General features: G+C 41.5%; 1 protein-coding gene across 1 annotated transcript in view; it reads right to left on the bottom strand.

Annotated features, from left to right (window-relative positions):
- Positions 1–217: 217 nt before the first annotated feature.
- Positions 218–12,474, bottom strand: part of tafa4b (TAFA chemokine like family member 4b) — a 51,544-nt gene continuing 39,287 nt past the window's right edge. The window contains exons 6-7 of the mRNA XM_061832214.1: positions 7,449–7,642; positions 218–379 (exon numbers count right to left, since the gene is read on the bottom strand). Coding sequence (XP_061688198.1) covers positions 218–379; positions 7,449–7,642 — 356 coding nt within the window. The remainder of the gene's footprint in view (positions 380–7,448; positions 7,643–12,474) is intronic.

The following is a 12,474-nucleotide window of genomic DNA, read 5'->3' on the forward strand; positions in this document are numbered from 1 at the left end:
ACTGTTGATACATGAGTGCAGAACAGACTACAGAAAGTCCTCCCCATCCTCCTTCTAAACAGACAATTGTTGCTGAGAAGCTGCTCACGAAGAGAGAGCACAGTGGCAAAGCTGCAGTGCTGCAACACAGCCCAAAAAATATTCCATGTCAGCGGTCCCGAGAGAAGCCAGGCGCTATGCTGGCCCTTCAGTAATGAGAGTTTGGAGCTGGCTGCCACTAGTAGGCCTGCTTTCCTCCCAGCTCCCTCTGGCACAGAGCTGAGCAGAGGAGCAGGAAAGGCACCAACTCAGCTCCTACAGATTTATCATAGCTCATAAAGCGGCATGACTGAAAGCAGAGAGTCTCATTCGGAGAGGCACAGTCCCCGGCGGGCCAACCCTGAGACACAATGACCCGACACGTTCACGTATCAGACAGGCAGATAGACACATTTAGGGAAAGGCACACAATTGGATGTGTGTTGAAGTGGAAAATACAATAGGTTTGGAAAATTAACTCACTAGTATGGATTGTAAAGGTGGAAAGGGGAGACCAGCGAGGGATTAATATAAGCACACAGAGATGGGAGAGAATGAATAGAGAGGTTTCAGATGGTTGTTTGGGTGGCACTATTGTCCTCGATGGAGGAAATATCATTATCCAGAGCAATTATTTCACCATATCTCACTGAAATATTGATGCCGAAAAGCTTTCTGGGTTTGGGGGGGGGGGGGGGGGGTCAACGCATGCACAAAACCCCTCCAATTTCTCTTAAAGGGAGTTCCAAATGACCGTCGTTCCGAAAGTTTATTTGCATTTACGCTTGATGTGTCCACAGTGACGACTGCAAACATCCCATATTAACGACATCAAAACCAAATGCTTAAAACTTTTATGGATCTCCTTTGAAAAGATGACAGCAGAGATTTCACAGAACAAATATACCTACCAAAAATACAGGTTCATCCCAATTTGCTAGTTCACATCGTGCCATTTTATACTAGTCATTTACAACCTTTCAGATGTAATGAGGCAGGATGTATACAGTACAGTACACCCATATAGTTGCCTACTTCAAATGTCAGATGATTTTAAAGTTCTGCATGACCTCCACAGAATGATACAGGTGATGCTGGGAAAAACAAAACATTACCCAAAGGTTTCAACTAGTGCAAATATCATACATGAATTTTTAATATGTTATGTTCCTACACTGCAATTCCTAATTAGAACTGCAAATCGGCTCACACAAAACAGTCTTTGTGGTGGTGACTTGACCCACAAGAGCAATTTGATTCTAATTGGCTAGTTATGAGCTGCTATCTCTTTGCTCCAATATATAAGCTCTACATGGTGACAAAAGGCTGGCATTATGTCCAGGGGTGCCCGACCCACAGCGTCCCCACCAATGTTTTGTTGAAAGACACACTTTGAAATGCTTCGTCTGTGTTCACAATTGATTTCCATCATCCACGCGTCCAATGGTTGATAATAAGAGTCAGTTGTAGTTCTTGTGCACGCCAGGCAACCATTGTTGTACTCCTCTCATGGCCACAGGGATGGATGGCATTGTAATAGTTACATTTACTGTCTTCTTTTGTGATGGATACGGCGACATCCTACATTCCCCATTTTTTTCGTCAGTTTGTATGAGTCATCCACTCTTTCCACATGGAGAATTGTTTCCTCTTGGTTCAGTGGCTCTCTTGTTATCGCGTGACCTAAATAAATAAATAAATAATAATGGTAATAATAGCAATTTAGCGTGAATACACATTTCTCACAACTAGTTTATGAACATGTCAATGACACAGTCAAATGTCTTAGTTTGATTGAAACCAAAAACTAACGGCAAATAAAAATAGCAGAATATAAATTGCAAACACATACATTTTACAAAGATGCCATGGTGACAATTTCTTAAACAGTGAATATTGACAAAACAACCACACAGCTCTCAACATGTATTCTTGTGCTGCTTTCATACACATTATTTCTTAAATGTAATAAATTCTTTCAGAACTTTACATAAAACATTGCCTGGTAGTTCACAAAGGTTTCATTATGATGAAATGTTGAGCTTGAATCCATACAACAGAACCCACCCACCCAATGCCAAACCGACAAGTGAAGCATGGTGATGGAAGCAAAATGTGAAAATGTTCTCAGTTGCCAGAACAGAAAGAGTCGTCAGGATTGAAGGGAAAAAGATCCAGCAATGTCCAGAGACCTCACAGTGGGGCAAGGGTTAATTTTTGAACAGCATCCTGACCCTAAGCACGCAGCCAACGTGTCAAAGGTCTTCAGGACAATTAAGAATATCCTAGAGTGGTCAGCCAGAGCACAGACTTAGAGCCAATTGACCATTTCTGGTTAAGATCTGAAAACGGCTGTGCACTGTCACTCCCCATGCAACTTGATGGCACTTGGAGAGGGGCAGCAAAGAAGACCAGGCAAAACTGCCCAGAGGGAGATGTGGCATGCTTATAGTATCCAATTCAAAAGGACTTGAGGCTATAATTGCTGCCAAAGGTGTGTCAACACAGTATTGAGCAAAAGATGTGAGTAGAATGTTGAAATGATTTCCGATTTTCAATATTTAGGTTGTAAATATGTGTTGTGTGCAAAATTTGAAGTGAAAAATGAATATATTCAAACATGAAACAAGGTTTTAATATAACAAAATGTGGGAATAAGGAAGTGCTGTGAATACTTTCCAGATGCACTATAGTTTTTGCTGATGCACTTTATACAGGGTGGCTTAGTGTGCCTGCTTACCTTTTTTTACGGTGCTGCTTAACATAAAGCTGCTAAACTGCTTTTCAGTGTTTCTGCACTGCAACAATGAGAATAAAGCATTCCTCTAGTGGAGAAAAAAAAGTGTCATCATTGTTGTGTCAATATATGTTATATTTTCTGCCAAGACCAGCAACAGCAAATTGCTAAGTGCCTATAAGTACCACACTATAGTAGCAATGGATACAGTTCTCTCCAAAGCTGTGGGGGAAAAAAAAGGTTTTTACTACAGTATGTACTAGCTTGCAGCACATTCCTTATTCAAAGAGTCTTCCAGCGTTGCTGCGGTCAGTCAAATTCCATACATTTTTCTACAGCACACCAACGCCGTGTGGGAGGAAAGAGGTCTGGACAGAAACTGATAACCATGGTGAAAGTAATGTTGAGGTAGTGAAGGGAGGTCATGAGTGGAAGGAGAAACGCAGGAGAATAATGAGAGACCGAGCGCTAGAGCAGGGCCGTGCAAACGGTTGCCATGGAGTCAAAGTCTCGTCGCCACGATCGTCAGTTACATCTGCCGATCTCACAAGTAACAGTTGACTGATCCCGAATCACCTTGTGTATGCAAATGAAGTACCACTGATGCAATGAGCCCTTCACCTCCTCTTCGCCTCTCACCTGATCGGTTAGCAACACGGTGGGAGTGACAAAACAGACAGATGTGGAGGGGAGAGGCAACAGGATCAGGATAATTGTCCTATTGGTCCCAGAGTTGTTGTTAGGCCCGGGGTCATTAAATCCTCTGCCTCTGGCTGGCTGAGCCCAGCAGTGCCTCTGTTCCTCAGTCTATCCTACTTACCAACTTCATTACGACCCTTAATTGTAAAACCTCTGCGGAAGGCCCCAGTCATAATGCATTCTAATGAATGCGACAGATGTTGTGCTGTTATGCCATCTCTTGAGCAATTACTCTTATGGCGCCAGTGCAGGTTCCCTCACAACTCTTTCTCTTTACACCTGTGTAAATTAAGCACACCTGTTCTCCTTTCCCCACCATGCCAAGTCGCGCTCACACCTGAGATGCCGCTGACGCAAATTAACTTCCACACGTCGACAGCTTAGAAACGCCCAAAAAGGACCCTGCAGATGAATCATCATGAAGCCCTCAAAATGCTGCTTATGTGCAGTGTGCAGAGGTCTCCAACCTGATGGCCTCGTCACACCATGACGTTCTGGTCAGCGTCCTATAGCGTTTGAGGAAACGTTGGTAGTCGCCCATGGTCGCCGGGATAGCCCAAGAGTAGTGTTGTTTCCATGCCAGTGAACGTCAATGATCGCTGGGAATCGGCGGAGAACGCCGGTCCAGAAAAAAAGTTTTGAACATGCACAAAAGTTCTCACCGGGACAAGCGTTCATCAACGTTTAATTTTAAACATTGCAGAACGTTCAAGAACATTCGTGGAACGTTTTAGTAAGGTTCGCCGAGCGTTGCACGCGTTTGCCTATCGTTAGTCAGTCGTAATTCTAGCTTTACTTGGTTGTTACTTAATCGTTTGCTTTGCAGTGAACGACTCACTGGCAGCCTGTCAACGACCACTGAACAATCCCCTAGCGCACGCAGGGTGTAACCATAGTGAAACAAACGTCGTTTAGTGTCCATTGAGCGTCATTCGAGCGTTTCCCGAACTTCCATGCATATGGGTATATAAACCGATGCTTTGTAAAAGCAAGGTCCATTTAATATTAAGCTCCAGTAGAGAGCACCTACCATGGAAGATCCAGAAAGTAGCATTTTTTTTTTCGCGGAAAAACTCCACCAGACTATCCTCAACAGCCCGGTCCAGGATCCTGCAATCCTTTCTCTGCTTCTTTTGTCTCTTTGTCGGACCGTCCTCACTGGGGTTTGCAAGGTGTTTAGGGTCCCCAGGGGGTGTCACATGGTGCGTGACTTCGAGGACGTGCTCTTCCTACTGCTGTTGTTTTTCCTCCAAACACATTGCTCGTGATGAAAGAGGCTTAGCTTTCTTACTAGCATCGCTAGTTGCTGAAGTCCGCACCCTAACTTTTTTTCTTCTCGGCGGCATGATGCTCACTGTTCTAACTCACGACAACAACTGAAGTGACTATGAACTTTCCAACGTTTTAGTGCCGGTTCCACTGTAAAAATTCCACGCCAGCAAAACGCTTTTCTGTCGTTATTCACCCATTGGTCACACGCTCAACACACTTGACAAATCGCTCGTCGCGCCCCAATGACACATTTGCACACGCTAAAGGTTTTTAGGGGTATCTTATTTGGTCGCTGTGACACGCTTTTCGTGCATTAGACACACTTTAAGTCATGCGTTAGACACACGTTAATCACACGCCACATGTGTCATCCGCGTTTGAGAACGCTGAAAAATAGAACGATTGAAATGTTCAGAGGACGTTGACCAGAACGTCATGGTGTGACGGAGCCTTGACCAAAGAAGACAATGTAACATGCTGACCTATTGAATTGTTACAAGTGACACGCATACTACTGTTTGCAATTGTTTGCCTTTTTTTTTTATTGTATTTTATTATTTTACAAGATTAAGCTCGCGTGTTATATGATCTGTAGCTCATATAATTGTGAAAAGGCAAAGTTTACCAGACATTAATTCAGACAAGCTATTACTCAGAGAAGAAAAAATAAATCACTTTAGTCCAAGATCAAGGCCTCTCTCAGCTGCATCAAATATTACTCAAGCTGTAAGATATTTATGAAGTTTATTTTTGGAGGAATATTTAGATGTAAAATGAGATTACTGGCCTGATAAGCAGGTCTTTACAATCAAATGATTGCAGTTCTATTTTTATGTGGCAACACGGAACATGAGTTAACAGAACATGCATGCAGAGTCGGCAGGGGAGAAATTGTTCTTCCGTGCTACGGTTTTATTTTAAGTAATTTCTTGATTGAACAGGTCTGGGTGTAACCAAGCTTGAGTGTGGTCAATGAAACTGAACCTAAAAATCTGATTAGCCACGGTTAATTCATGAGTTGGCAACAGGGGTCATTACCTTTTCACACAGCGTCAGGTAGCTTTGAATATTCTTTTTCCTTTGTAAATTAAATCACTATATAATGACTGAAATTATTTTTACTTGAGTTATCGTTGTCTGATATTTCTAATGCTTTGATGATCTTAAACAGTAAAGTTATGCAAAAAAATCTTAAGAATTTCTGAAGGGGGAGCAATGTTTTTTCACAACATGGTATCAAAGACAAAATGTCCCTGATTTTCCAGTGTTCTTCATTTTATTGACTTAAAGGGGAAATCCAGTGCTTTGCATGAACAGTGTATCGAATAGGTCATGTAAAATGTACCCTATTTTGATAATAAGATGTTAAATCCTCTCTCATTTAATAGTGTTTTGAGAAGATTTTTATCGACAATTACAAATTTTCAGGTGCACTGCCATTTTCGTGTGTCACATGACCTACGTGCGTGTGTGTGACGTGGTAATGTCACGGTCCACGGCCGGAACTCTTGGCCCGCCTTCGGCGGAGGCCTTTAGCAGAGCTTCGGTGGCGGCGGAGGCCTTTCCCAAGCCTCTGCCGCCTGGAAGCTCGCCTCAGACTCCGCGTCATTCCCGTCCGAAGGACCATCCACGGCTGCCGGCCCGGAGCTCCCAGAGGCCATTGTTTACGCACTTATGTCACGCGCAGGCCTCCGAGTAGTCAGACTCCGCGTCATTCCGCCCGAAGAACCATTCGAATATTCAACATTAATTACAGCCACAGGTTCAGATCTGTATGGAAGTATTGCTCCATCTTCCCATTCAACCGATACTGCTATTTCTTCATCAGATGAGGATAAATTCGAGAAATCAGTGCTGGGCATAAATGGTGTCCCATGTAATCGAGCCTTTGTTGCGGCACGGTACACGTCACATCCGCGCACGTAGGTCATGTGACTCCCGAAAATGGCAGCGCCCCTAAAAATTCATAATTGTCGATAAAAATCTTCTCAAACCACTATTAAATGAGAGAGGATTTAACATCATATTTTCAAACTAGGGTACATATTACATGACCTATTGTATACACTGTTCATGCAAAGTACTGGATTTGCCCTTAAATTAACTATATTGCCCTGAGTACCCAGTGTGGACGGGTGTCATTCGTCCATCCATCCATCCAACCATTTTTTATACCACTTATCTTTAGGGAGCTAGAGATCTCAGCTGACTTCAGGTGAATACAGTTGAGGCTAGTAACCAGCAAGTCACAGGGGACAAATGCAGTCAAATGATGCATACCGACAAATAAAGCATTATACAACCATCACTGATGATGTAGCTGTACACTCGCCTGACTTTGGAACAGGCAGAGTGAGTTCAGTTCCTACTCATTGACGGTGAATATGCCTTGCGACTAACGGGAGGCCAGTTCAGGGAGTGGTCCATCATTCGCTCAAAGTCAGCTTTAAGCAGCTCCAGCACCCCGTGACCCGAACTAGGATAAGCGGTGTTGAAAATGGATGGATAAAGCATTATACAACTCTGAAGTCAGCTCACTGAGCTGAGCTCTGGTAAAATGTGCTGAAGATGTTGGAAAACATGCAACATATGGCGAAGTCACACATGATGGCATTTCCACTTTTTACGTTTTATGCGACTTTAGAATAGTAGTAGAATAGTTCCACAAAATGTTGATTAATACAATTTACCGAGACCTACTTGCTTCTTTAAACTGACATACATCAAGTAGAAGAATGACAGGAAGGCACTTCCACACTTGATCAAATGCAAGTACAGTACAGACTCTCACCTTAGTGGTTTTGACTTTATTGCCAGTGCTGCAGGACCAGCCAGTCAAGTCAGGTAAGACCTTACATTCTTCTCCATCCATGCATGGCTGCATCTGGCACCACCATTTTTGGGCTACAATGGAGGCTGAAAAAGCAAAGGGCGGGAAATGTAGAAAAAAAAGACAGCAAGTCATTGACTGGACTGCATTATGACATGAGACGTAATAACAAGGTGGGAAATTGGGGCTGTTTTTCAGACATAACACAATATAACATTCACAATAATGCTCCGAATTTCAAATAAGCACTTGCTTGCATCGATTACACTATATTATGTTTATCTTAATCACAGTCATGGTAAGCTGGATTGTACCATATGTTTGTAAAGTTGGGAATAGTTTTTTGTTATTGTTACATTTTAGTATCAACAGTGGTTATCTTATTTTTACACATTTGTGTCACAATGTTGAGATATTACAATCATCTTTTCTGCGCTTAGAAAGCCTATAGATTCTAAGAGTTTAGCTTCTCAGTCGTTCAGTACATATCTATAATAAAACTTCATTCTACCAGGCAGATGTCAAGTTGACCTAAGCAGTATGTATTGACAGAAGAACCACATTGCATAAGACATATTCTTCTATCCAAAACACCTTCTTGTTCCCAATCCTTTGTGTCTTGTCAGCAATCTTCAAAGGGTGAGTGGCTTCACCCGATATTATTTTGCTGTACAGTATTTAATTTCACTTTACATGTGTATGATGTTCAAATGAAACAAAATGAATGATCAAGCAAGGAGGCCCACAGGAAAAAAAAAAGAAAAGAAAAGCCACATATAGTTTACATGTTCATATAAAAGTCACAGCTTCGTGCATTACAAAGAGTAACATTTAACAGGCTGTTATGATGCATGAGCTCAGCGGCAGTTAGCGGTTCTAAAAACCAATGGCTGTGTAATGCTTGTTAATGTCTCCATTATGGTGCTGATGATGGTGCTTTGAGTGTTATTTAGCGCTAATGGCCTGTGAGCGCTTTGACTTCCTTACAACTTATCCCATGCCAGAATGTAGTGGGTAGGCGCGGCCGACCCCACACACCAACGGCTGCCTGTCAAGGCCAAAAACAAACCAGCTTCAGAGCTCAGTTTGTGATGTCATGATTAGATCAGACACGGGTCTCAACAGATCGATGTTAAAGAGATTAGAGAGGTAGTGGTCAGCAGTTAATTCTGAGATATTCACCTCAGGGAATTAGCAGGGTGTGTGCAGAATGAGGTGTCAGATGATTACTGGTTTCACTATCAAATGGCAGCACTTGTTTTCTCCCATATTTTTTTTTTTTTTATTACCACTACTGATAACACTCTTGTCTTATGCCTGGCTGAACCAAAATAGATTTTTTTTCCCTTTCATCTCCTATCTTTATGCTAAACTGAGATAAGCAAGCTTGAATTTTTATTTACTCGGTGAAGATTTTTTTTTAATCTAGCCTTCTGCATATGGGGTAATATTCTTCCAATATCTCTACATAACTTTGGGTGCATTGCCTCAACACATGTCATGTCACTGTGGTGCATCATAATTTGAAATCTACTCCAAAGTCAGAAAAGTATACCACTACACCATAAATTACATCACACATTCCACGAGTAAATGTAATCACTGAAATTACTGTCTATGTAAAAGTTAAATTAGCTGTTATGAATGTGACATTTTAACTCATTGCATCATAACCGTTTTTTAAATGGCGACAACCTGAAGTAGTCTCATTAAACACCCTCCAGGTCGAAATGTGGAACATTTAAGATAGTGTGTCGCGCTAATTAAACATTGAGGGATCTACATAACTAATTTATATTACATATCCTTTTTGATTTAGATCTCGTCTCATTTACTTTTGCATTCGTATTGTTGTTTTCCAGGCAAAAGTTAAGTGTGATCGTGGCTAACTCCATCATTCATTGCACTAACGGCGAGGCTGCAAGTAGACCTGCGCTTCTGACATCTTCATGAGTTGAAATTGACCACCTCCTGACCTTTTTTGTCCCTTCCTTAAATACAACACAGATTCAAACACCACTACTTACACATCCTGTCATGCTCAAAAACTAGGGCTGCCAATGTTTTTAATCTTGGCTGTATCAAAAGAGGCGGCACGGTGGAGCAGCTGTACGTTGTTGGCCTCACAATTCTGAGGTCTAAGGTTCGATCCCAGCCCCGCCTGTGTGGAGTTTGCATGCTCTCCCCGTGCCTCCGTGGGTTTTCTCCGGGCACTCACACCCACATCCCAAAACCATGCAACATTAATTGGACACTCTAAAATGCCCTTAGGTGTAATTGTGAGTGCGGCTGTTTTCAGTCTCCATGTGCCCTGCGATTGACTGGGAACCAGTTCAGGGTGTACCCCACCTCCTGCCCGATGACAGCTGGAATACGCTCCGGCACTCCCCGTGACCCTCGTGAGGATAAGCAGCTAAGAAAATGGATGGATGGACAGATAGATGTATGCATAAAAAGAATCAGACGGAATTGTTTTAGGTGAATTGGGTGTACCCAAATTACCGGTATTTTTATTTGCTGAATGCCAGAATGATGTTTTTTTTGTTGTTGTTTGTTTACAAATGTAGCCTATATATAACAGAAACTGCAGTATTTTTTCTACAACTGCCCAATGTTTAGCTACGATACATATTGTTTATGCCAGTTTAAAAAAAAATCTCACACCTTAATCATACATTTCACCACCTCATTGTGATACTTATGGCTGTGAAAGTGGCTCTAAAATAGCGCAAAATGAGGTGTGCTCATCAACAGTGCACTGCTTTGTTAAGAGTGCAGGTGTTGAGGAAGCTCAAGGGTGTGCATATAGTTTTCCCCTCAAATATCTCCAAGGTTCTCTCATTGAGGCCCAGAGACGTTTAAGCCCACGAGGCTGCCTAGAGCATCATGCCTTCCCTGACTGATGCAAAGATGTCAATCAGAGAATGATTCCTTTTCATATGCTTTTTTGTGTGTGTGAATGTTTGCATGTGTGTGATTTCCAAACAGTTCACTTATTGCAGCATTTCGCTGGCATTTGGATTGTAATGTTTGTGACATCATGTGGACATAGTGAGGAGTGCATCCACATTCAAAACAGCGCCGTGCCCACCAGAGCAAAATTTTAACCAAAGTCATGAGGTGCCAAAATTATGGTATGTTGACTGATTAATTTACATTGATTTGTGATGTATTTTTCTTTCAAAACTTGTATTTAATGATCTAGAGTTCAAACGGGATCAAACTAGGTATCATTGTAGGGCATGGAACCAAATTTGGTAACCCTTGGTACATTATTTCTCCCACCCAACAACAAAATACTAATTTTATCCAATGAAAGTAATGCAACACTGATACATTTATTGTATAACTACAATGAAAATCCAATACTGTCATTATTTTTTGAGTGACCAAGTGAAAAGTTGTCTTGATGCACTAACCATTCTGGAGTTAAAATGTTTTGGGGGGTTTTCCCCCATGTATTCGAATTTGTGTCCTATCAAGGGTTAAGCACCAAGTCGTGGCAGGTAAACAGAAATAGAATTTACTTTGGGTGAGAGTGGGGTTAGTTTAGATCTACTGTATATGGTATACTGGATAAAAGAGATATAGAAACATTAAAACAATTAATGTTAATGGAACACTGCAGGAAATTTTCAAATTTATAGTGGAGCATCTCATCAAAACACTTTTAAAATACTGCTTGGCAAAGGTGAAGTAAACTAAATGTTTGAAGTAGTTAGTTAGTTTAATAATAGCAGTAATAATGGTATTTTTTTTAGACAACATTGGATTTCAAGACAGTGTCACTATTTGTGGTGGTGGTCCCGAACCTAACCTTCACAATAAACAAGGAGCAACAAGTGTATACATATTTTGACTCATTAACAAAGTATTCTCATCTGTCCTTGAATTCAATCAGCAACTAATCGGGAGTGGCCCGTGAGTCTGTCACTGGTTTGATTCAATGTTCATTGCGTCATTAAATCGGCTGCCCTGTGACTCTACGAAGGGAAAGCATCAACAAGCACAAAAGACAAGTGGACCGCAGATCTATGTTTTCATTTCTGTCTTCATCCTGGCAAACACGAGTCAGGTACAGCTAAAGAGTCGTGGGCACATCAGTACGAGTTGAAATCAATAAACAAAGTATTTGTTTGTCCCACTGCACACGTGCCTTTGCATTCACCTACACATAAAGTCAACATCTATTTGAGAATGTAAATTATACTAAGCGGTCTGTTTTCAACTTTGGCTAAGGTCTGTATCACTCTCGTTGAAGCTGTGATGTGTGCAACATGATCAGTGTACATAGGAGGATACATGTTGTTCTCCTCATTAGTGACGCCTTTACAGTATTTTATGTACTGTAAGCTCTTGGTATGAATATCCATCTTTCCATTTATCACGGTTGAGCTGAAACCTATTTCAGTTGATGATCGGCAAGACGTCCAAGTAAAAAAAAAAAAAAATGCTAACATGGGGAGAGCATGTAAACGCCATTGTTTCAGAGCCTTAGCCGATATTCAAACCTGTGAGGCAGACCACATACTAACCACTCATATTACAGTGCTGCCTCAATAAAAAATAAGATGCGCTATTTTGGCATGAAGTGCTTGATGTGAATAGTTAAAAGTGAATAATTATTCATTTGAGCATGTATACGCAATTTAAGGTCAGACAGTTTGATTTTGCTTCAAACAACAACATGAAAAAAGGGAAACATGTCATAGGATTCATTTTACGAGTTGAATGGGATTTTCGGGGACCTGTCACCCTTATTATCACAAGATAGAGAATACAATAGAATGGCTCCGTTTATGCACAAAATGGTGAATTAAACGGTTATTCTGGAGGTGGATGAGGACTGGTGTAAGGCATAACACAGCCATGTTCAATAGGGTGCGGATGTCTTGAGGTTTTTGTCCATGAATATTTA

Source organism: Syngnathoides biaculeatus, chromosome 10 (assembly GCF_019802595.1).
Source record: "Syngnathoides biaculeatus isolate LvHL_M chromosome 10, ASM1980259v1, whole genome shotgun sequence".
Lineage (NCBI taxonomy): Eukaryota > Metazoa > Chordata > Actinopteri > Syngnathiformes > Syngnathidae > Syngnathoides > Syngnathoides biaculeatus.